Source organism: Pristiophorus japonicus, chromosome 19, assembly GCF_044704955.1.
Source record: "Pristiophorus japonicus isolate sPriJap1 chromosome 19, sPriJap1.hap1, whole genome shotgun sequence".
Taxonomy (NCBI): Eukaryota; Metazoa; Chordata; class Chondrichthyes; family Pristiophoridae; genus Pristiophorus; species Pristiophorus japonicus.
The window spans coordinates 74,608,462-74,634,746 of record NC_091995.1 but is presented as its reverse complement, the minus strand read 5'-3'; the positions used below and the strand labels follow the sequence as shown (position 1 = coordinate 74,634,746).

The following is a 26,285-nucleotide window of genomic DNA, read 5'->3' as shown; positions in this document are numbered from 1 at the left end:
ATCCGGGAGGGCGCTGAGCACCTTCAATCTCGTCGCCGAGAGCATGCAGAAAGCAAGCGCAGGCAGCAGAAGGAGCGTGCGGCAAACCAGACACCCCACCCTTTCCTTTAACGACTGTCTGTCCCACCTGTTAAAGACTGTAATTCCCCTATTGGACTGTTCAGTCACCCGAGAACTCAATTTTAGAGTGGAAGCAAATCTTCCTCGATTTTGAACATAAGAAATAGGAACAGGAGTAAGCCCAATGAGTAGAGGCCCAACCTACTCAATTTTTCCTCAAGTCAACCCCCTCATCCTCGGAATCAACTTAGTGAACCTTCTCTGAACTGCCTCCAAAGCAAGTATATCCTTTCGTAAATATGGAAACCAAAACTGCACGCAGTATTCCAGGTGTGGCCTCACCAATATCTTGTATAGTTGTAGCAAAACTTCCATACTCCATCCCCTTTGCAATAAAGGCCAAGATACCATTGGCCTTCCTGATCACTTGCTGTACCTGCATACTATCCTTTTGTGTTTCATGCACAACTACCCCCAGGTCCCGCTGTACTGCAGCACTTTGCAATCTTTCTCCATTTAAATAATAACTTGCTCTTTGATTTTTTTCTGTCAAAGTGCATGACCTCACACTTTCCAACATTATACTCCATCTGCCAAATTTTTGCCCACTCACTTAGCCTGTCTATGTCCTTTTGCAGATTTTTTGTGTCCTCCTCACACATTGCTTTTCCTCCCATCTTTGTATCATCAGCAAACTTGGCTACGTTACACTCAGTCCCTTCTTCCAAGTCGCTAATATAGATTGTAAATAGTTGGGACCCCAGCACTGATCCCTGCGGCACCCCACTAGTTACTGGTTGCCAACCAGAAAATGAACCATTTATCCCGACTCTGTTAGCCAATCCTCTATCCATGCTAATATATTACCCCCAACCCCGTAAACTTTTATCTTGTGCAGTAACCTTTTATGTGACACCTTGTCAAATGTCTTCTGGAAGTCCAAATACGCCACATTCACTGGTTCCCCTTTATCCACCCTGTTCGTTACATCCTCAGAACTTCAGCAAATTTGTCAAACATGACTTCCCCTTCATAAATCCAAGCTGATGAGGATGAAGCATAAACACCGGCACAGACCAGCTGAGGTGAATGGCCGGTTTCTGTGTTGTACTCTGTGCAACTCTATGTTAGAGATGAAAGGCCAATGCACGGGTGCGGCTAACCTCTCACACACAGGACAGCAGATGCTCATCGACTCACGATACCACACAGGATTTACAGTTTTACAAATAGGACCAATATGATTTTTCCAAAGGAACATGGTCATGACACGAGAAGTGTTAAAATGTTACCGTTCCTTCATTTCTAAACAGCCTACTGTGTTTTTGCGGTTGTGATTTTCAATGTTTTCACGCAAAAACAGCAGAAGAGGGAAAAGCTGTTGCGATCTGGAACGCGCTGCCTGAAAGGGCGGTGGCAGCAGAATCAATAGTAACTTTCAAAATGGAATTGGATAAATATTTGAAGGGGAAAAATGTGCAGGGCTCTGGGGAAAGAGCAGGGGGAGTGGGACTAATTGGAGAGCTCTTTCAAAGAGACGACACAGGCTCGATGGGTCACTGTACCATTCTGTGAAACACTTAGAATCACCGATCCATCGACCAGAGTAAGATGGAATGACGCTGCCTGCCTGCCAGCCCAGTAACTCACCGACAGGATCAGTACACCGCACACGCAGACACCCAGGCTTCAGCTGCTGTGACCGTGGCTCGGTGTGAAATTATTAGACAACTCGGTTCACCGACTCGAACAACTGATTCGCTACAGCAGGATAAACGTATCGAAGGTTATGTTGATGGGGTGAGCAGACGTAGGAGGCGTGGCACTGGTTGGGCCAAATGGCCTGTTTCTGTGCTGTATATTTTCGGTGATTTAGCAACAGATGTTAAATTTTGAATAACTTTAATTCTGCCCTCTTGTCCCTGATTATAATCGCTCAACTATTGGTGGCCGTGCCTTCTGTTGCGTAGGCCTCAAGCTCTGTAATTCCCTCACTAAACCTCTCCACCTCTCTAACCCTCCTTCAAGACGCTCCTTAAAACCTCTCTCTTTGGCCAAGCTTTTGAGCGCCTGCCCTAATTTCTCCTTATGTGGCTCGGTGTCAAATTTTTTGTCTCATAATACTCCTGTGAACTGCCTTGGGACGTTTTACTATGTTAAAGGCGCTATATAAATACATGTTGTTGTTGTAAATACTTCCAACTGGCGGAGTCCTAACTTTGCAGGACTGGGCTCTGAAAGACAGGCCTCAGCTTTATCTGTACATATTGATGAATTCCAGAGTGGGCAAGATCCTGCGATTTGATTAAATGTAACATCTCAGAGCCAATGAATGAAATAAGCTGCAATATTTTTATCCTATAAATGCAATGAATAGACACTGGTTTCACACAAGTCTGATTCATCCTTTAAATACAGGCACTAACAGTTAAACCGAACAGAGAACTTAGATCAAGATAGGTTTTTGGTGTAAAATAATGTTCAGAGGTGGAAATCCAATTAATGTTACCGAGGCCCTTTCCAGCCGCGATATGGAATCGATTGCGATCGTCTGTGCTGCAGGGCTTCCGAAGTCTTTCAGGAAATCACTCCGTGTTTGCGCCCGACCTCCAAGAAGGCCTCCACACATTGGTCGATATCCTGGTCGCTATGGGCGGCAGAGATCTGCACCCGGATTCGTGCTTTGCCCTTGGGCACCACCGGGAAGCTAAAGCCAATCACGTATATTCCTGAGTCAAAACAAGGCGAGGTAAACATTAGATATGGGAAGACAAAGCTCCGGATGGACAAAAAATCTGGCATGTACCTAGCCTCCTGTCCTTGGAATGGAGGAATTCTCTCGATTCCAAACACACTAAGCAGAATGCATTCTACTCCAAGACTGGAGAAGCTGGGGTGGTTCTCCTTGGAGTAGAGAAGGTTGAGAGGAGATTTGATCGAGGTGTTCAAAATCATGAGGGGTCTGGACAGAGTAGATAGAGAGAAACTGTTCCCATTGGTGGAAGGGTCGAGAACCAGAGGACACAGAACAGACATGTTTCTTTCCTGGTAAGATTAAAATCCCAAGGCTAGTTGACCCTGTGACCTGCGTATAGAATCATAGAATGGTTGCAGCACAGGAGGCCATTCGGCCCGTCGAACCCGTGCTGGCTCTCTGCAAGAGCACTTCAGCTAGTCCCACTCCCCCGCCCTTTCCCCGTAGCCTTGCAATTTTTTCCCTTCAGGTACTTATCCAACTCCCTTTTGAAAGCCACAATTGAGCCTGCCTCCACCACCCTCTCAGCCAGCGTATTCCAGATCCTAACCACTCGCTGCGTAGACAAGTTTTTCCTCATGTCGCCTTTGGTTCTTTTGCCAATCGCCTTAAATCTGTGTCCTCTGGTTCTCGACCCTTCCGCCAATGGGAACAGTTTCTCTCTATCTACTCTGTCCAGACCCTTCATGATTTTGAACACCTCGATCAAATATCCTCTCAACCTTCTCTGCTCCAGGGAGAACAACCCCAGCTTCTCCAGTCTATCCATGTGCAGGGCTACAGGGAAAGAGCAGGGGAGTGGGACTCGCTGAGAGTCGGGCACAGGCTCGACAGGCCGAAATCCATCTCGTGTGCTGTAACCATACTGTGATTCACTCTGGAGGGACGGCCACTCCTGAAGTCTCTGCTGCAGCTCCCGGGACATCTCCACCGACTCCCCAAGGTCCCGACGGAAAAAGTGATGGGGAAAGTAGTAAACTGACTGAATGAGCAGAGTCCAGTATTGATCATTCAGGCCATGCTGCCAGGAGCCCAAGGTCAAAGAACTGAATTAGGAGCAAAGACTGGTCACCCTGGGCTCTTTATTCTTGAAATTAAGCAACTGAGAAAGTACAAGGTTAAAAGGCAAGGATACGGTCAATTAGGAGCAGTCAAAGAAAAATAATTTGCATTTATATAGCGCCTTTCACCACCTCAGGCCATCTCAAAACGTTTTACAGCCAATTAAGTACTTTTGGAATGTAGTCAATGTTGTAATGTGCTTGAGTTTAATATTTTGATATTTCAAATAAATGTTTCGATATTTGATGGCTCCAAGATAAGAGGAGACTAACTGATGTCCTGTTTCTGACTGCTCCATTTTTGATCGGGGCGGAGGAGCAATGAGAGATCAGGGCCCAAGAGCATCGTGATCGGGGCCCAGGAGCGAGCGTTTAGGGCCTAGAAGAGGCGAGGGCCCAGTGGCAACACGGGCCAGCCCACACTGCGATCTATGGATAGTAGGAGCATGCGTGCGCACTAGGTCTGTGCAGCAGAGCTTGGTCTCCATTCGTCTTGGTTAACCCTTGCCACCGGATCAAGACCTAGCTCTGTCAAGCCCATGTGGTGGCTGGTGTGCAACGGCCACCCCACGTTAAAAGAATCCACACACAGGCATCTTCCACCCTTCAGTATGTAGTTCGGGACCTGGAATGTCAGGTCCCTCATTGAAACACCTGTGAACTCATCCCTTTTTGGTGTGGAAGCAGGTCATCCTCGATACGAGGGACTGCCTAACACTACTAATACTTGTAGGAAACGCGGCAGCCAATTTGCGCACAGCAAGCTCCCACAAACAGCAATGAGATAACGACCAGATAATCTGTTATAGTGATGTTAGTTAAGGGATAAATATTAGCCAGGACGCCGGGGAGAACTCCACTGCTCTTCTTCAAAGAGATCTGAAATTGCCGTGGGATCTTTTACGTACACCTGAGCGGGCAGGCGGAGTTTAGGTTTAACGTCTCATCCCGAAAGACGGCACCTCCGACAGTGCAGCACTCCCTCAGCACTGCACTGGAGTGTCAGCCTAAATTGTTGTGCTCAAGTCCCTGGAGTGGGACTTGAACCCACGACCACCTGACTCAGAGGCGAGTGTGCTCTGACTTGTATTGGTAAAGGTGATGGAAGGACAGTTCAACATTGGGAGAATCTGTTAAGCAAAGAGCGATCCACACACGGAATGGTTTTCAGGCTGTGCAGACTCAGCCAGACGGTTTGTGGGTGATTGGGGGCAGGGAGGGGCAATGTTGGTCACTGGTTCTGATGGACAAACAGATATGCCGAATATCCTGCCTCATTTCCAGCAACAACTAGTTTTTATATAGCACCTTTAACGTGGCAAAACATCTCAAAGTGCTTCACAGGAGCGTTCTAAAGTAAAATGTGACACTGAGACACATAAGGAGATATTAGGGCAGATGGCCAAAGCTTGACCAGAGGTAGGTTTTAAGGAGCGTCTTGAAGGAGGAAAGAGAGGTAGAGAGGCGGAGAGGTTTAGGGAGGGAGTTCCAGAGCTTTGGGCCCAGGCAACAGAAGGCACGGCCACTAATGGTTGAGCGATTATAATCAGGGATGCTCAAGAGGGCAGAATTAGAGGAGCGCAGATATCTCGGGGGAGGGGGTTGTGAGGCTGGAGGAGATTACAGAGATAGGGAGGGGCGAGGCCATGGAGGGATTTGAAAACAAGGATGAGCATTTTGAAATTGAGGCGTTGTTGGACTGGGAGCCACTGTAGGTCAGCGAGCACAGGAGTGATGGGTGAGCGGGACTTGGTGCGAGTTAGGACACGGGCAGCGAGCACAGGGGTGATGGATGAGCCGGACTTGGTGCGCTCCTGCGATCCTCACTCAACCTTGCAGCTCGGTGGCAATTAACAACAATCTTCCTTCTGCGGTTTATATTTCAACAATGGCGGCAAGAGAACAGGACAGCAAGAACATGAACACATGGAGCAATCATAGGCTCCAAATTTTTGATAAAAAGCCACCCGGAGGAGGAGACAATTGCTTTGGTCACAGACTCTCCCAGGAACCACAACAGGAAAAACGCAGTGGGCAGCTGCCTTTAGACTGGGGTACGCAGAAACTGTAGGCTCTTGTCGTGTCAGCCATGGCTCAGTGGGCAGCACCTTTGCCTCTGAGTCAGAAGGTTGTGGGTTCAAGTCCCACTCCAGGGACTTTGAGCACAAAAATCTAGGCGGACACTCCCAGTGCAGTGCTGAGGGAGTGCTGCACTGTCCGAGGTGTCGTCTTCCGGCTGAGACCTTAAACCGAGGCCCTGTCTACCCGCTCAGGTGGATGTAAAAGATCCGACGGCACGATTTTGAAGAAGAGCAGGGGAGTTATCCCCGGTGTCCTGTCCTGGCCAATATTTATCCCTCAATCAGCATGGCAAAAAACAGATTATTTGGTCATTATCACATTCCTGCTTGTGGGAGCTTGCTGTGTGCAAATTGGCTGCTGCGTTTCCTACATTACAACAGCGACCACACTTCAAACAGTACTTTGTTGGCTGTAAAGCGCTTTGGGGACGTCCTAAGGCTATAAAAGGTGCTGTAGAAATGCAAACCCTTTTTTTCTCTCGGTCGGCTGGTTACCTTGCTCCAACATGTCCTCTGCCATGTGCGAAGCCAGCCGGGCATCTCCCAGCATCACCGGACAAATCGGATGGTTCATTCCGCCGATGGTGAATCCTGCGGCTGTCATCCGACTGCGGAACCTGTGCGCAACACAAGAACATAAGATCGTAAGAAATAGGAGCAGGAGTCGGTCATACGGCCCCTCGAGCCTGCTCCGCCATTCTATAAGATCATGGCTGATCTGATCTTAGCCTCAACTCCACTTCCCTGCCCTCTCCCCATAATCCTCGACTCTCTTATCGTTCAATAATCTGCTATCTCCACCATAAATATATTCAATGACCCAGCCTCCACAACTCTCTGGGGCAGAGAATTCCAAAGATTTATGACCCTCAGAGAAGAAATTTCTCCTCATCTCTGTTTTAAATGGGCGACCCCTTATTCTGAAACTATGCCCTCTAGTTCTAGATTACCCCACGAGGGGAACATCCTCTCTGCATCCACCCTGTCAAGCCCCCTCAGAATCTTACACATTTCAATAAGATCGACTCTCAATCTTCTAAACTCCAATGAGTACAGGCCCGACCTTTCTTCATATGACAACCCCTTCATGTCAGGAATCGACCTCGTGAACCTTCTCTGAACTGCCTCCAATGCAAGTATATCCCTCCTTAAATAAGGATGCCAAAACTGTACGCAGTACTCCAGGTGTGATCTCACCAACGTCCAATTAGAGTCAATTGAAATCGATTTAGAAACCTTTCCTCAACAAATGCTGGAAACGTACAACAGGGAGTTCAGAGCCTGAAAGACATTACAACAACAACTTGCATTTATAGAGCACCTTTAATGTAGTATAATGTCCCAAGGCGCTTCACAGGAGCGGTTATCAAATAAAGTTTGACTCTCAGCCACACACAGAGATATTACAACTGATGGCCAAAAGCTTGGTCAAAGAGGTAGGTTTTAAGGAGCGTCTTAAAGGAGAAAAAAAAAAGAGGTAGAGAGGTTTTGGGAGGGAATTCCAGAGTTTAGTACCACAGCAGCCATTGGTGGAGCGATTAAAATCAGCTAGCGCAAGACGATAGAATTGGAGGAACATCGATATTGCGGGGGATTATGGGGCTGGAGGAGGTTACAGAGATACGGAGGGGCGAGGCCACAGAGGGATTTGAAAACAAAGATGACAATGTTTTAAAATCAAGGTGTTGCCGGACCGGGAGCCAATGTAGCTGAGCGAGCACAGGGGTGATGGTTGAACGGGACTTGGTGCAAGTTAGGACACGGGCAGCTTGATTTTTGGATGAGCACAAGTTGACGGAGGGTGGAAGGTGGGAGGCTGGCCAGGAGAGCGTTGGAATAGCGTCTGGAGGTAACAAAGGCATGGACGAGGGTATCAGCACACAGGCAGATCAGCCTCTGAAAGACCATACAAAGAGTCTTCCACATTTCGTACATTGTAACTCTGTCCCTTCTTGTTTGGGAAACCAGAACAATCGGGTTATAATGTGGGTGTATCCAGCAGGCAGCCTGGATCCGACCACAAACCTCCCTATTGGTGTAAATCTACCAATCATGGAACAGCAATTACTGGTTCTGCAGGCCAGGAGGTTCCGAGCGGCGTCTCCATGTTAGCACGCGGAAAGATCAGAGCACGGATACAGCAACTAGGAAGTGGGCAAGGACAGTGGGGTCCAGGCGGAGATCCAACGATGGAGGAGGACCAAGCTAAGCTGGATAGTAATGTCAGCGAAATGCACAAGCAGTTCTATTTCCCTCTCTACTTCCCCGGGGCATTAACCGCTCTAATACCCCGGGCCATTAACCCCTCCATTACCCCGGGCCATTAACCCCTCCATTACCCCGGATCATTAATCCCTCCATTACCCCAGGCCATTAACCCCTCCATTACCCCGGGCCACTAACCTCTCTACTACCCCGGGCCATTAACCTCTCTACTACCCCGGGCCATTAACCCCTCCATTACCCCGGGCCATTAACCCCTCCATTTCCCCTGGCCATTAACCTCCCCATTACCCCGGGCCATTAACCCCTCCATTACCCCGGGTCATTAATCCCCCCATTACCCCGGGCCATTAACCTCCCCATTCCCCTGGGCCATTAAACTCCCCATTACCCTGTTAAATCCAAGAATTGCCAAAAGAACAAAGTATCATTTTGCAATTAGACGAAAGAGGGTTGAAATGCATGTTATTCTCCCAGACAGCCATCTCAATCCGTATCACCCCACTTCAGCTCAGAGTGTTGGAACCTTCCAAACAATTTGCTTGGTCTCCTTCTCAAAGCCCCATACTAAATATTCCATCACCTCTGCACACTCTGCAACTCCTTATCCAGACGTCGCTGTCTGGAAGTGAGCAACGATAGAGTTCTGCAGGCTTCAGTATGTTCTCACCTGCCCTATGTAGTTCCCATTTCACGTGGCCACCATGCAAAGGGGAGGGAATTGAATATATAGTTAAAAAGGAAAAAAATTGCAGGGCTACAGGGAAAGAGCAGGAGTGGGGCTCACTGGATAGCTCTTTCAAAAAACCGGAACTGGGCCAAATGGTACTGGGGTTAAAAGGATTAAATTACAAGGACAGGTCGCATAGACTGGGCTTGTAGTACCTCGAGGACAGGGGTGATGTCAGGAAGCACTTCTTTACATAAAAGGGTAGTGGAATCTGGAACTCTCGGCCCCAAAGCTGTTGAGGGGTCATTGAAAATTTCAAAACTGAGATAGATAGATTTGTGTTGGGCGAGGGTATTAAGGGTTACAGAACCAAGACGGCGGATGGGGTTATGACAACAGATCTGCCATGAACAGGCTCGAGGGGCTGAACGGCCTCCCCTGTTCCTAACTGTACACCCCCCACCACTGTGGCTGCGATCTACTGACTCAGCAGAGAGCAGGAGCTCAACCTGGGGCCTTCCTGGTCCAGCATAGTGCAGTAATATCTCACATCCACACTGGGGCAGAAAGCAGAGGGACTGAACACCGCCCCCCCTCCCCGTTCTCTCCCCCCATTTCCTCCTTCCTTCTTCCCTCCTCTCCCCCACCTCTCCCAGACAGTGGAAGGCATTGCTGGGCAATCTGCGTCACAGGGGAACAGTGGCAGAATGGTCATGACCAGGAATCCAGAGGCTTGGACTAATGATCCAGCGATACATAGAAACATAGAAAATAGGTGCAGGAGTAGGCTATTCGGCCCTTCGAGCCTGCAGCACCATTCAATATGAGCATGGCTGATCATTCACCTCAGTACCCCTTTCCTGCTTTCTCTCCATACCCCTTGATCCCTTTAGCCGTAAGGGCCACATCTAACTCCCTTTTGAATATATCTAACGAACTGGCCTCAACAAGTTTCTGTGGTAGAGAATTCCACAGGTTCAAATCCCACCACGGCAGCTGGGGAATTTAAATTCAGTTAATTAAATAAATCTGGAATAAAAAGCTAGAATCAGTAATGGTGACCGTGAAACTACAGGATCGTCATAAAAACCCATCTGGTTCACTAATGTCCTTCAGGGAAGGAAATCTGCCGCCCTTATCCGGTCTGGCCTATATGTGACTCCAGACCCCACAGCACTGTGGTTGACTCTTAACTGCCCTCTGAAATGGCCTTGCAAACCGCTCAGTTGTCAAGGCAGCAGGCTCACCACCACCTTCCCAAAGGGCAGTTAGGGATGGGCAATAAATGCCAGCGTGGCCAAACACGCCCATATCCCAGGAATAAATTTAAACAACAGCTTTACACCCACAGGGGGAGGACCAACTGGAATCATATCCGCTGCTACAAGTGCCCTTCATGGTGGGTTAGCAAGCTGTCCATTCTGGGATATGGCAGCAAGTCACTGTCCATAATTCGGCACAGGCCTGCACTCACTCAGAGCCCTGACAATGGGTCGTGCAGAAAATATAGTACATGTCTTTCCTGCCACTAGATGGTATGTGTGTGCTTTGCAAGTCACGCAGTGTGTTACCGACTAAGACACGAGGGTCCAGAGACGTCGCTCCCCGCCATCCTACCCATGAATGAAAGGAAACATTGAAGAGCGTTGCAGCCAGCTCGGAGAAGGTGGAGCTCCAGCACGAGGTACTAATTGCCAGTCGGACTGGCCGATGTGAGAAATGTAGAAATGACGTCTGACAGACCCGGGGACGGACGGTCTCCGTAGGCTGGGGCTGGGGCACAGAGCGGGAAGCTGCACTCTGCATCCGGCCAGCTACACTCGATCTGGGAGCGCCCGATGCAGACATGGGAATCCTGAAATAGAACGGGGTTCTGTTTCCAAGTAACAACATCCCTCACCTGGATGAGCATCCAATTCACAGCAACACGGCAAACCCAGTTCACGCGGGCGTATTCTCCAGGCTGGGACCCTTCCCCTCACGATCAGCAGTGCCCGCTCCCCCAGCAAGCATACCAGACTAATGGTGACGAGTCCCTCAATCCCACCTGTCCATGGGGAATTAGCAAACATAATTATTATATCTATTATGAGGGGGCATAGTTTTAAGGTGGTTGGTGAAAGGTTCAGAGAGGATTTGAGGGGGGGGCTTCTTCACGCAGAGGGTTGTGGGGGTCTGGAACTCGCTGCCTGGAAGAGTGGTGGATGCAGAAACCCTCAACAAATTTAAAAGGTGGTTGGATGGGCACTTAAAGTGCTGTAACCTGCAGGATTATGAAGCTATATCTGGTAATTGGGATTAGACTGGATAACCTCTTGTTGGCCGGCGCAGATATGATGTTAAGTACTGCAGGGAATCGAATGCAGCCAGGGTGATGAAATGGCCTCCTCCTGCGCTGTAAATTTCTATGTTTCTATAAGAAATAGCAGGAGTAGGCCATTCGGCCCCTTGAGCCTGCTCAGCCATTCAATAAGATCAGGGCTGAACTTCTACCTCGACTCCATTTTGCAGCACAATCCCCATAATCCCTTGATTCCCTTCGTGCCCAAAAATCTATCAATCTCCATCTTGAATATACTCAACGAATGAGCATCTACAGCCCTCTCGGGTAGAGAATTCCAAAGCTTCACAACCCTCAGTGAAGAAATTTCTCCTCAGCTCAGTTCTAAATGGCCGACAGAAGGGGAGCTTTAATAAATGAATTCTCCTCGGTGGGAGGGCGGGCAGGGACTGGATAGACCGGTCACTCTCATTCATTGATGATTTACTCTTTCGGTTTTTGAAACCATAGCTTGGGTGATGCATTGCTGTTCACTAGGAGGCCCAGGGCTTTGGAGGCACAGATGACCACAGAGACACCGTTAAAGCCATGCTAAAATATTTGTTCTGCCCCATCCCACCACACCCCAATCCATGAGGCTAGTCAGTCGCCAATTGTCCAGCTCACTTTGGAAAGGAAAGCATTATTTCATACCTTACATAAGAACATAATAGGAGCAGGAGTAGGCCATGTGGCCGCTCGAGCCTGCTCCGCCATTTAATACGATCATGGCTGATCCGATCATGGACTCAGCTCCACTTCGCTGCCCGCTCCCCATAACACCCTTATCGGCCATGAAACTGTCTATCTGTCTGAAATTTATTCAATGACCCAGCTTCCACAGGCAAAAACACAGGCAGAATATTATCTGAATGGCGGCAGATTAGGAAAAGAGGAGGTGCAATAAGACCTGGGTATCATGGCACATCAGTCACTGAAAGTTGGCATGCAGGTACAGCAGGCAGTGAAGGCGGCAAATGGTATGTTGGCCTTCATAGCTAGGGGATTTGAGTATAGGAGCAGGGAGGTCTTACTGCAGTTGTACAGGGCCTTAGTGAGGCCTCACCTGGAATATTGTGTTCAGTTTTGGTCTCCTAATCTGAGGGAGGACGTTCTTGCTATTGAGGGAGTGCAGCGAAGGTTCACCAGACTGATTCCCGGGAGGGCAGGACTGATATATGAGGAGAGACTGGATCGACTGGGCCTGTATTCACTGGAGTTTAGAAGGATGAGAAGGGATCTCATAGAAACATATAAAATTCTGATGGGAGTGGACAGGTTAGATGCAGGAAGAATGTTCCCAATGTTGGGGAAGTCCAGAACCAGGGGACATAATCTAAGGATAAGGGGTAAGCCATTTAGGACCGAGATGAGGAGAAACTTCTTCACTCAGAGTTGTTAACCTGTGGAATTCCCTACCGCAGAGAGTTGTTGATGCCAGTTCATTGGATATTTTCAAGAGGGAGTTAGATATGGCCCTTACAGCTAAAGGGATCAAGGGGCATGGAGAGAAAACAGGAAAGGGGTACAGAGGTGAATGATCAGCCATGATCTTATTGAATGGTGGTGCAGGCTCGAAGGGCCGAATGGCCTATTCCTGCTCCTATTTTCTATGTTTCTATGTTTCACAACTCTCCGAGAAAGCGAATTCCAAAGCTTCACAACCCTCAGAAGAAATTTCTCCTCATCTCAGTTTTAAATGGGCGGCACCTTATTCTAAGATAATGCCCTCAAGTTCTAGTCTCCCCTATCAGTGGAAACATCCTCTCCACATCCAGCTTGTCAAGCCCCCTCATAAACTTAATACGTTTCGATAAGATCACCTCTGATTCTTCTGAATTCCAATGAATCAACCTAGTGAAAACTACCTCTAAAGCAAGTGTATCCTTTCTTAAATATGGAAACCAGAACAGTTTGCCATTTTATTTATTCGTTCCTCGGATGTGGGCCCGGCATTTATTGCCCATCCCTAATTGCCCTTGAGAAGGTGGTGGTGAGTCGCCGCCTTGAACCGCTGCGGTCCGTGTGGTGAAGGTGCTCCCACAGTGTTGTTAAGGAGGGAGTTCCAGGATTTTGACCCAGTGACAATGAAGGAACGGCCGATATATTTCCAAGTCAGGATGGTGTGTGACTTGAAGGGTGGCTTGCAGGTGATGGTGTTCCCATGCGCCTGCTGCCCTTGTCCTAGGTGGTAGAGGTTGCAGGTTTGGGAGGTGCTGCCAAAGAAGCCTTGGCGAGTTGCTGCAGTGCATCTTGGAGATGGTACACACTGGAGTTAATGATTAAGGCACGGGATGAGATGCCAATCAAGCGGGCTGCTTTGTCCTGGATGGTGTCGAACTTCTTGAGCGTTGTTGGAGCTGCACTCATCCAGGCAAGTGGAGAGTGTTCCATCACACTCCTGACTTGCGCCTTGTAGGTGGTGGAAAGGCTTTGGGGAGTCAGGAGGTGAGACAATATAAATCCAGTCAAAGTATGAAGTCTCCTTCTTAGCTTAACACTGCTTTAAACTCATCAGGTGGACAGCTGAAGCTACCCGGACAGCCTCGATACCAGACTCACTTCCTGATCTGTACTACAAGTCGAATCAGCATTCCTGAACCAGGGCAGGGAAGGAATCCATCCCGGGGTTCCTGCTCCTGATGTTGGGTGAGAACAGGATCAGGCTCGCTCCCACTGGCGGCCCAACTTTACACAGAATGTACAGCATTTGGTTATGTTGGTCTTGTTTGTAAAGTTGGAAGCCCTGTGTGGTATCGCAAGTCGACGAGTGTCTCCTGTCTTGTGGGCCGCACAGTGCATTGGCTCTTCACCGCTATTACACAGTATTACATCAGATTTCATCATCATCATAGGCAGTCCCTCGCAATCTAGGAAGACTTGCTTCCACTCCTGAAGTGAGTTCTTTGGTGGCTGGACAGTCCAATACGGGAATTACAGTCCCTGTCACAGGTGGGACAGATAGTCGTTGAGGGAAGGGGTGGGTGGGACTGGTTTGCCGCACGCTCTTTCCGCTGCCTGCGCTTGATTTCTGCATGATCTCGGCGACGGGACTCGAGGTGCTCAGCGCCCTCACGGATGCACTCTCTCCACTTAGGGCGGTCTTTGGCCAGGCGTCAGTGGGGATGTTGCACTTTATCAGGGAGGCTTTGAGGATGCCCTTAAAACGTTTCCTCTGCCCACCTTTGGCTCGTTTTCCGTGATCAGATTTACAGCACAGAAACAGGCCATTCGGCCCAACCAGTCTGTACCGCCGTTTATGCTCCACTCGAGCCTCCTCCCATCCTTCCCAATCGAACCCCAGCAGCATTATCCTCAATTCCTTTCTGTACTATTCGCATCAAACAACTCTCTCCACTCCCCAGCATTTATGCAGCAGCTTCCAACATTCAGGACAGGCCAAGACACTTCACAAATAGCCAATGGGACTAAACCCACAGAGAGCCAGGTAGTGATGACCAAACGCACGGCCAACAGGGAACTGTGAGCAGTTTTTTTTTAAATCAGTGGAGGGAGAACTGGAAAGTTCGAGAGAGAGAGAGAGAGAGAGTTCCAGAGAATGGGGCAGAGGCAACTGAAGGATCGGCCAATGTGATGGAGCATCAGGTCAGATGGAACTGCACACAGGGCAGAGTCACAACAATGAAGTGCTCGGGGAGGGGGGGCGGGGGGGCGGATGGGGAAATAGGGCTGGAGAAGATGGCAAGGGACAGGTGGGGCAAAGATTTATAAATGAGATGAATGTTGAACGTAATGCACTGGGGCGGGTGGGAGCAAGTCAGTTGTAGGTCAGTGAAGGCAGGGTTGATGGGCAAATGTGGGACAGTACCTGTGCAGCAGGGTTTAGGGACAAGTAATTGACGGAGGGTGGATGATAGGAGGCCAGCAAGGACAGCCTCAGTGTAGTGACCTCCAGAGGCAGCAAAAATATGGTTAAGGGATTCAGCAGTGAAAGCTGGATGTGGGAGAAGGGGAGGCGGGGCGGGGTGGGGCGGAGGGGAGCTGGGGCGGAGGCCGAGTGGTCTTGGCGATGGAGGAGTGGAGGTTAAATCCCAGCTTTGTGCAGGGTTGAACAGGACACCAGTCAAAGTCACTTCTCCCGATCGCTATCCATTGACCGATCCTGGGGGACAACTGCAGAGATGTTTGGAGCCAGCATCTCACCAATACGTTGAGGATACACAATGGCACTGATTATCCAGGCTGACAGAGGCAGCAGTTCGTAATAGAACCTCAACTGGATATTTAACAGCATGCCAGATAAGGCTGAAATAGAACATGGTTCTTCATTTTCAGAGATACATCCATTCAGGAGCAGAAGGAGGCCATTAGCCCCTCGAGCCTGTTTTGCCATTCAATGAGATCACGGCTGATCTGTATCTTAACGGTATCTACCCGTCTTAGTTGCCTAACCCTTAATATCTTTGCCTAATAATTTATTTTCAATTGACCTCCAGCCTCAACAGTTTTTTGGGGTTTGTTGAGGTTGAGGATCAATTGAAAATTCCAGATTCCCACCACCCTTTGTGTGAAGAAGTGTTTCCTGACATTACCCCTGAACGGCCTGGCTCTAATTTTAAGGTTATGCCCCCTTGTTCTGGCCGCCCCCCCACCGGAGGAAATAGTTTCTATCTACCCTATCAACTCCTTTAATCATTGGGCCAGAAATATTCGTGGGTAAGGAACCAGAAGAGCTGCCCTCAAAGCAAATTCCTCCCTTGAACTCGCAAAGACCAGGATTAAACATTCATTCTCCACAAAGCAGAGGGTGGCGGACAGACCCGCTCATCGGTGACGTACCGTTTGGTTTTTGCGGCCATCGTTTGGGCGATGACGTTGCTGTCCATCAGGAGGTCCAGGGCTTTGGAGGCACAACCGACCACAGGAGGGGGCAGGGTGTTGGAGAAGAGGTAGGGTCTGGAGCGCTGACGCAGCAGGGCAACCACGGCCTTGGGTCCCGTGGTGTATCCACCTAAAGAGAAGACAGGTTACTGTTTCAGGTATTTCACAGAATCAGAGAATGATACTGCACAGAAGGCGGCCATTCGGCCCATCGGACCTGTGCCGGCTCATTGAAGGACTCTCCAATTAGTCCCACTCCTGCCACTCTTTCCCCACAGCCCAGCAAATATTCCCTTTTCAGAACTCATAGAATTCCCTTTTGAAAGTTACGACTGGAGTCTGCTTCCACCGCCCTTTCAGGCAGCACATTCCAGATCGCGTAAAAATAATTCCTCGGCTCTCCTCGAGCCCGGCTCAGTGGATCGCACTCTCGCCTCCGAGTTAGAAGGTTGTGGGTTCAAGTCCCACTCCAGAGATTTTGAGCACAAAATCCAGGCTGACTCGCCCAGTACAGTGTTGAGGGAGCACCGCACTGTCGGAGGTGCCGTCTTTTGGATGAGACATTAAACCGAGGCTCCGTCTGCTCTCTCAGGTGGATGTAAAAGATCCCGCGGCACTATTCGAAGAAGAGCAGTGGAGTTATCACCATTGTCCTGACCAATATTTATCCTTCGACCAACATCAGTAAAACAAAACAGGTTATCCAGGCATGATCACATTGCTGTTTAAGGGAGCTTGCTGTGCGCAAATTGGCTGCACAATTCCTACATTACAACAGTGACTACATTTCAAAAGGGAATTCATTGGCTGCAAAGCACTTTGGGATGTCCTGTGGCAGAAGGTGCTCTATAAATACAAGAAGCTTTCAGAAAATGTCGACCATGCAACATCGGATCGAGAAAAGTGTAGTTCAGGCTCAGTTATCTATCCAAGTGCCTGGGGACAGGGTCACATAGACTACCATGTGAGTAATTGGATTTAAACAGGGTGGAGCTGACTGAAGAGAACCATTCCTGTCTCTTCACTCGGGGGCAGGTCTGCCGCAGCCGTGGGCTTACACTCGGCGGGCACGAACGGGCAGGCGCGGTTACATTTAACCCAGTAATCCACCAAGCTGCTTCTCCCAGCACAAGGACGGAGTTGGGGGGGGGGGGGGGGGGGAAGGGGTCAGTTCTGCCAGTATAGACTGGGGGGAAGGTGGTGGCTTATTAGTTGCAGAGCCAGTGACGCATGCTGAACACGATTCAAATGGGCAACAGCGTCAATGGGATTGGGTGGCCTCCTGTCCACACACACAGCACACACAGGAGCAACTGCGGCAGCCCAGCAGCACTGTGATAATCAAAGTCAGAACAAGCGACAGCGTGAAATACGTCTATGGCCCATTACTATTTACACAGTTTTACGTTGTTTTTACAGGCTATTCGGCCTAACAGGTGCACAAAGGTGTTTATGCTCCACACCAGCCTCCTCCCACCCCATCAGCATATCCTTCCATTCCTTTCTCCCTCATGTGTTTATCCAGCTTCCCTTTAAATGCATCTAGGTTATTCGCCTCAACCACTCCCTGTGGGAGCGAGTTCCACATTCTCACCGCTCTCTGGGTAAAGAAGTTTCTCCTGAATTCTCGATTGGATTTATTAATGATCATCTTATATTTATGGTCCCTAGTCCTGGTCTTGCCCACAAGTGGAAACATCATTACGTCTACCCCCCTCAAACCCTTTCATAATCTGAAAGACCCATCAGGTCACCCCTCAGAAAAGAGCTCCAGCCTGTCCAATCGTTCCTGACCGGTTTAACCTCTCAGTTCTGGTATTATGGACTCTAAGGGAATTGAAGGGTGTGGGGATCAGGCAGTAAAGTGGAGTTGAGGTCGAAGATCAGCCATGATCTTATTGAATGGCGGAGCAGGCTCGAGGGGCCGAATGGCCGACTCCTGCACCAATTTCTTATGTAATCATCCTAGTAAATCTTTTTTGCATCTTCGCCAGTATCTCTAAATCCTTTTTGTAACATGTTAGACCAGAACTGCAAATGGTACTCCATGTGGTCTAACCAAGGTTCGATACAAGTTTAACATAACGTCTCAGCTCTTAAGGAAAAATTAGGGCAGGTGACCGAAAGCTTGGTCAAAGAGGTAGGTTTTAAGGAGTGCCTTATGGAGGAACGAGAGGTAGAGAGGCGAAGAGGTTTAGGCAGGGAATTCCAGAGATTGGGGCCCAGGCAACAGAAGACACAGCCACCAATGGTTGAGCGATTATAATCAGGGATGCTCAACAGGGCAGCCATGAACTCATTGAATGGCGGTGCAGGCTAGAAGGGCTGAATGGCCTGCTCCTGCACCTATTTTCTATGTTTCTATGTTTCTATTAGAGGAGCGCAGATAGAAACATATAAAATAGTTGCAGGAGTAGGCCATTCGGCCCTTCGAGCCTGCACCGCCATTCAATATGATCACGGCTGATCAGTAACCTACTCCTGCTTTCTCTCCATACCCACTGATCCCTTTAGCCGTAAGGGCCACATCTAACTCACTTTTGAATATATCCAATGAACTGGACTCAACAACTTTCTGTGGTAGAGAATTCCACAGGTTCACAATTCTCTGGGTGAAAAAGTTTCTCCTCATCTCGGTCCTATATGGCTTACCCCTTACCCTTAGACTGTGACCCCTGGTTTTGGACTTCCCCAACATCGGGAACATTCTACCTCCATCTAACCTGTCCAATCCCGTCAGAATTTGACATGTTTCCATGAGATCCCCTCTCATCCTTCTAAATTCCAGTGAGTATAAGCCGAGCCGATCCAGTCTTTCTTCATATGTCAGTCCTGCCATCCCGGGAATTAGTCTGGTGAACCTTTGCTGCACTCCCTCAATAGCAAGCATGTCCTTCCTCAGATTAGGAGACCAAAACTGTACACAATATGCAAGGTGTGGCCTCACCAAGGCCCTGTACAACTACAGTAAGACCTCCCTGCTCCTATACTCAAATCCCCTCGCTATGAAGGCCAGCACGCTATTTGATTTCTTTACTGCCTGCTGTACCTGCATGCCTACCTTCAGTGACTGATGTACCATGACACTCAGGTCTCTTTGCACCTCCCCTTTTACTAATCTGTCATGTTGGATATCTCGGGGTTGGGGGGGGGGGGGGGGGGGGGAGGGGAAAGAGTTGTGTGCCTGGAGGAGATTACAGAGATAGGGAGGGATGAGGCCATGGAGGGATTTGAAAATAAGAATGAGAATTTTGAAATCAAGATGTTGCTTAACCGGGAGCCAATGTAGGTCAGCGAGCACAAGGGGTGATGGGTGAGCGGGACTTGGTGCGAGTTAGGACACAGGTAGCCGGGTTTTGGATCACGTCTAGTTTACGCAGGGTAATCCCTGCTATCCCAATGCCATTCCTGTAGATAATGAACCCCAGGGCTTTGACACCACTCACCTGCTGCTCCCCCCAGAGCCTTCCCGAGAGTGGAGTTGACAATATGGACCCGGTCCATCACGCCCAGCAGCTCATCTGTGCCCCTGTCCCAAATTAGACAGAAAAACAGAATCACACTCAGTTACATTTCACTGACTATAGTTTTAGTTTTATAGAAGTATCAGAAATTCCGATTCATACTATATATATTTTTTTTTAAGTGGGGCAGCGGTGGAAAGAGAAAGGGAAAACATTTTCATTGTCGCAATTCACAGGGTTGGAAACAGAACTTAATTTGTGCTCAACAAGGCCAGGACTGTTCATGCAGAGTTCCCTGTTGGGCCAGCATTAGGCAGTCAGGTTAGGTGCAGAGTAAAGCTCCCTCTGCTCTGTCCCAACAATGAACCCCAGCCCTAACCTCAGAGCAGCGCCCCCTAGTGTCAGCTGTGGCTCAGTGGGTAGCATCCTCGCCTCGGAGTCAGAAGGTTGTGGGTTTAAGAACTCCAGAGACTTGAGCACAAAAATCTAGGCTGACACTCCAGTGCAGTGCTGAGGGAGTGTTGCACTGTCAGAGGTGCCGTCTTTTAGATGAGACGTCAAACCGGGGCCCCGTCTGCTCTCTCGGGTAAACATAAAAAAAATCCCACGGCACTATTCTGAAGAGGAGCAGGGGAGTTATTCCCGGTGTGCTGCCCAATATTTATCCCTCAATCAACATCACTACAACAAATTATCTGTCATTAACACATTGTTGTTTGTGGAAGCTTGCTGTGCACAAATTGGCTGCCGCGTTTCCGATATTACAACAGTGACGACAAAGTATTTCATTGGCTGTAACACACTTTGGGACATCCGGTGAAATGTGAAATATAAACGCAAATCTTTCTCCTGCAACTCGTGACAATTTTCCCGCCCCCTTTACCCCATCCCCCAACCACCCTGTGCCAGGAATAGAGGCACCTGGTGCCACCCGCTGACCTTTGCCCTTGATGGTGCATGATGGGGGGCAAATAACCCTTCCACGTTGTCGGGGAACTTGTGCCAACTCCTTTAAAGTGTATGCCCCCAAACCCCAGGAGTCGGGCTGGGATAGAAATGGAGCATAAGGTGGCTTATTTCACACAGATCAAAACTCCAGCTACCCCATCCCCAGAGTCTTCGAGCGCGGGCACACCTAGCATCGCTGCTCCCTACCGTCCATTTGGTCCCAAGAACCCTGTAGCGTGACATTCGTCAATGAAGACCAGGGCGTTGTATTTCTCGGACAGGTCACAGATCTCTTTTAGTGGTGCCACATCACCATCCATGGAGAAAACACCATCCGTGACAATCAGACGGATCCGATGTTTCTGGAAGAGAATTCCACAGAATTTACAGCACAGAAACAGGCCCTTTGGCCTAACTAGTTTGTGCCGGTGTTTATGCTCCACATGAGCCTCCTCCCACTCCGCTCCATCTCATCCCATCAACATATCCTTCCATTCCTTGCTCCCTCATGTGTTTATCGTTCGCCACATTGCTCGCATGCCTGACGCGAGACTCCCAAAGCAAGCGCTCTACTCAGAACTCCTACACAGCAAGCGAGCCCAAGGTGGGCAGAGGAAACGTTTCGAGGACATCCTCAAAGCCTCCCTGATAAAATGCAACATCCCCACCGACACCTGGGAGTCCCTGGCCCAAGACCGCCTTAAGTGGAGGAAGTGCATCTGGGAGGGCGCTGAGCACCCCGAGTCTCGTCGCCGAGAGCATGCAGAAAACAAGCGCAGGCAGCGGAAGGAGCGTGCGGCAAACCAGTCCCACCCACCCTTTCCCTCAACACCTGTGTGTCCCACCTGTGACAGAGACTGTAATTCCCGTATTGGACTGTTCAGTCACCTGAGAACTCACTTTTAGAGTGGAAGCAAGTCTTCCTCGATTTTGAAGGACTGCCTATGATGATGGTGTGTTTATCTAACTTCTCCTGAAATCCATCTATGTTATTCACCTCAACTACTCCTTGAGGTAGCGAGTTCCTACTTTGCAACAGTGACTAACTTCAAAAGTACTTAATTGGCTGTAAAGTGCTTTGAGACATCCCGAGCTAGTGAAAGGCACTATATAAATGCAAGTCTTTCTTTCTTTACATTCTAACCACTCTCTGGGTAAAGAAATTTCTCCTGAATTCCCTATTAGATTTATTTGTGACTATCTTATATTTATGGCCCCTAGTGTTGGACTCGCCCACAAGTGAAAATACCTTCTCCACATAATTTTGAAGACCTCTCTATCAGGTCTCCTCTCTGCCTTCGCTTTTCTAAAGAGAAGAGCACCATGCTGTTCAGTCTTTCCTGATAGTTATAACCTCTCTGGTGCTGGTATCATTCTTGCAAATCTTTTTTTCACCTTCGCCAGTACCTTTTTTATAATAAGGTGACCAGAACTCCGCACAGAGAGGAGGGCGAAGGGGGAGTGAAGACAGAACAGGTTTGGAGCTGTGAGCAAAGATCAGATCACGCAGGAGAGAATGAAACAGCGACAACTCTGCTGTTCTTGAAGGCCGATGGGAGGGCTGGGCCAGCCAGCCTGGAACACACCCTCCTCCTTTAATGCCATTGCGTTGAAGTTATGAAGAAATTAGTGCAAAACAATAATTAAATCAGAGAAACATGAACCATTATTATCATATAGAGGGGCGAAGGAGCGGCGAGAGATTGTAGAGCGACGTGATTGGGGCCCAGGAGAGGCGAGAGTTCGGGGCCCAGAAGAGGCGAGGGATCAGGGACAGCACGGGCCAGCCCACACTGCGATATGTGCGCACTAGGTCCGTGCAGCAGAGCAGGTCTCCAGTCGTCCTGGTTAATCCTTGCCACTGGACCAAGACCTAGCTCTGTCAAGCCCGTGTGGTGGCTGGTGTGCAACGGTCACCATACGTTAAAAAAATCCACGCACAGGCATCTTCCACCCTTCACGATGTAGTTCGGGATCTGGAATATTAGGTCTTTCATTGAAACACCTGTGAACTCATCACTTTTTGGTGTGGAAGCAAGTCATCCTCGTTCAAGGGACCGCCTAAGAAGAATAATAATCATACAACACAGAGGGAGGCCATTCGGCCCATTGTATCTGTGCCGGCTCTTTGAAAGAGCGATCCAATTAGTCCCACTCCCCCTGCTCTTTCCTCATAGCCCTACAAATGTTGCCTTTTTATGTATATATCCAATTCCTTTATGAAAGTTACGACTGAATCTGCTTTCACCGCCCTTTCAGGCAGCGCATTCCAGCAACAACTCTCTCCGTAAAAAAAATAAGTCTCATCCAACCTCATTTCCCCAATTATCTCAAGGCTGTATCCATTGAACAGTTTCTCCCCATTTACACTATCAAAACCCCTCATGGTTTTGAATGTCTCCCCTTAACCTTCTCTGCTCTAAGGAGAACAACCCCAGCTTCTCCAGTCTCTCCACATCACTGAAGTCCCTCATCCCTGGCACCATTCTGGTAAACCTCCTCAGCACCCTCTCTAACGCCTTGACTTCCCTCCTAAAGTGCGGTGCCCAGAATTGGACACAAGACTCCAGCTGGTGCCGTACCAGTGATTTATAAAGGGTTACTATAACTTCCTTGCTTTTGAACTCTATGCCTCTATTATATAACGCAAGAATCCCATATGCTTTTTTAAAAAACACAACCATATCAACTGGTCGTGCTACCTTCAAAGATTTGTGTGTGAGAACCTCCAGGTCTCTCTGTTCCGACGCCCCCTTTAAAATTGGAACATTTAGTTTAGAATGTCATTGTCATATATTGTTGAGTCAGCTTTATAAAAAAAACTACATGGCCAAAAAGTACCCCTGCAATGAAAAGCAGGTGAAGCTCCTATGCCCATGTTGAGGAGGCCAATAAGGGAGAGGCGATGAGCTAAATCAGAAAACCAACGGTTACAGAGATGTCCAGTTATAGGAAGAAGGGTAAGACCGAGGAAGGAAAGGGATTCCATAGTTGTGACAGGATAAGAAGGGAAAATACAAGCGAAGCTCTAGGGGAAAGGCAGACAGGATATGGGGAGCCAGCCACCACCTGACCCGTGTTGGGGGGGTGGCGTGCGGGTATTTTAGTAACACTAATGATCGCTAGCCAATGCGAAGGCATCTAAACGAAGACACTTAAATATACCTGCGCTTCCTTCAGTTTCTCCTCCAGGTCACCGAGGTCCAGGTGTTTATAGCGGTACTTGTTGGCCTTGCACAGCCTGACTCCGTCGATGATCGACGCATGGTTGAGTTCATCGGAGAGAATGGCATCTTCGGGGGTTAACAGGACCTGGAAAAGACAACAGATGGGATTCTAGACGGTCGCTGGCTGGAATCGAGGAGTCTGATCGTTCTGGAGGAACAGATTGCTGTGCGAGTGCTCCCTCAGCACCGATGTTGCGTTCAGGCGCGCAGGAGGTTTCACGCAGCCTTGACACACAAGAACATAAGAAATAGGAGGAGGAGCAGGCCATTCGGCCCCTCGAACCTGCTCCGCTATTCAATAAGATCATGGCTGATCTTCCACCTCAACTTCACTTGCCTGCACTGTCCCCATATCTCTTGTCTCCCTTAATATCCAAAAGTCTATCGATCTCGGTCTTGAATATACTCAAAGACTGAGCCTCCACAGCCCTCTGGGGCAGAGAATTCCAAAGATTCACCACCCTCTGAGTGAAGAAGTTTCGCCTCATCTCAGTCCGAGATGGCTGACCCCTTATCCTGAGACTGTACCCCCTGGTTCTAGACTCCCCAGCCTGGGGGAAACATCCTCCCTGCATCTACCCTGTCAAGCCCTGCAAAAATGTTGTATGTTTCAATGAGATCACCTCTCATTCTTCTAAACTCGAGAGAATATAGGCCTGGCACACTGCGCCAGAGAGAATCTGACCTAACACCTCCAGAGCACCACGGGGGGGGTGGTGGGAGGGAGGTGCCAAAGAGCAGCCCCCTCCCCTCACAGGGTGTAGTTGCTGGGAGAGTCGGTGGGCAGTGCCCTTGGCCACAGGGGATACTCCTGTCCGTGTCCGCGGCTGAGAGTTCATGTAGGATCAATGCGAAGAGATTACGCGGCTGCACCCACAGGAGAACATTACCGGGAAAAACCACGCAAGATTGGAAATCGGCTTACTACCTTTCAGACGTGTTTCAACATGTACAACAATCAGTCTGTGGCAATGTGGCGGGATTTCACGGGTTAAATCCATTTGAGTATAGGAGCAGGGAGGTCTTACTGCAGTTGTACATGGCCTTAGTGAGGCCGCACCTGGAATATTGTGTTCAGTTTTGGTCTCCTAATCTGAGGAAGGACATTCTTGCTATTGAGGGAGTGCAGCGGAGGTTCACCAGACTGATTCCCGGGATGACAGGACTGACATATGAGGAGAGACTGGATCAACTGGGCCTGTATTCACTGGCGTTTAGAAGGATGAGAGGGGATCTCATAGAAACATATAAAATTCTGACGGGACTGGACAGGTTAGATGCAGGAAGAATGTTCCCGATGTTGGGGAAGACCAGAACCAGGGGTCACAGTCTAAGGATAAGGGGTATGCCATTTAGGACTGAGATGAGGAGAAACTTCTTCACTCAGAGAGTTGTTAACCTGTGGAATTCCCTACCGCAGAGAGTTGTTGATGCCAGTTCATTGGATATATTCAAGAGGGAGTTAGATATGGCCCTTATGGCTAAAGGGATCAAGGGGTATGGAGAGAAAGCAGGAAAGGGGTACTGAGGGAATGATCAGCCATGATCGTATTGAATGGTGGTGCAGGCTCGAAGGGCCGAATGGCCTACTCCTGCACCTATTTTCTATGTTTCTAAAGCAGCAGCTCGGTTGAAGGTTGGTTTAGGAAGAGCAACAGGAGCCCTGAACAACACTGGGACACATTCTCCCCACAGCCCTGTAAATCTGCCCTTTTTAAGTATTTATCCAATTCCCTTTTGAAAGTTATTGTTGAATCTGCTTCCAGATCATCATAATAACATAAGAAATAGGAGCAGGAGTAGGCCATACGGCCCCTCGAGCCTGCTCCGCCATTCAATAAGATCATGGCTGATCCGATCATGGTCTCAGCTCCACTTCCCCGCCCGCTCCCCATAACCCTTTATTCCCTTATCGGTTAATAAGTAGCTGAGTAAAACAAAATTCTCCTCTCTCCCCCCTGGATTCTTTGCCAATTATCTTAAATCTGTGTCCTCTGGTTACCAGCCCTCCACCTGGTGGAAACAGCTTCTCCTAAGCTACTCGATCAAAACCCCTCATCATTTTGAACATCTCTGGTGTTCAATGAGGTGGTCACACTTAAAATGAGGTGGTTACATTTAAAATGAGGCGGATAAAATGCTCCACAAACAAGTCTGCCCCTGGCCAGTTGTTTTAAAGTACAACACACTAACGGTGGAGAGAGAGACATAACCAGCAGTGTGTGCTGGTATTATTTGGATGGTTACACAGCCCCTTGAAGAATCCTGTAAAATCAGGAATGAAAAGAAACACTGAACAGATACAGCATTTCATTAAAAACACTTGTGATTTTTGGCTCCAGTAATATCATGGCTGATCTTTTACCTCAACTCCACTATATCTCTCGATTCCCTAAGTATCCACCAATCTAAAAAACTCATCAGCTTGATATGGTCCAATCGGGAGGAAATGATGGAACAACCACATTGCCGTTTTAAAGGAGATGTCAAAGGGTTTACAGAGGGAAAATCGATCAACTGTGTTCTGCTGGATACACACACACATCTTGTCTGTCTGCCAATGTGCTTGGGGCTCATGTAGACCCATCAAATCTCCCTCATTCTGGTTAAAAAATGTGACCAGGCAAATCCCAT

At 48.8% G+C, this 26,285-nt stretch overlaps 1 protein-coding gene across 1 annotated transcript in view; it reads right to left on the bottom strand.

Annotated features, from left to right (window-relative positions):
* Positions 1–2,393: 2,393 nt before the first annotated feature.
* gcat (glycine C-acetyltransferase) overlaps positions 2,394–26,285 on the bottom strand; it is a 35,684-nt gene continuing 11,792 nt past the window's right edge. Inside the window, exons 4-9 of the mRNA XM_070862311.1 lie at positions 23,590–23,736; positions 20,632–20,786; positions 19,459–19,541; positions 15,971–16,142; positions 6,453–6,574; positions 2,394–2,789 (exon numbers count right to left, since the gene is read on the bottom strand). Coding sequence (XP_070718412.1) covers positions 2,638–2,789; positions 6,453–6,574; positions 15,971–16,142; positions 19,459–19,541; positions 20,632–20,786; positions 23,590–23,736 — 831 coding nt within the window. The 3' untranslated portion in view covers positions 2,394–2,637. The remainder of the gene's footprint in view (positions 2,790–6,452; positions 6,575–15,970; positions 16,143–19,458; positions 19,542–20,631; positions 20,787–23,589; positions 23,737–26,285) is intronic.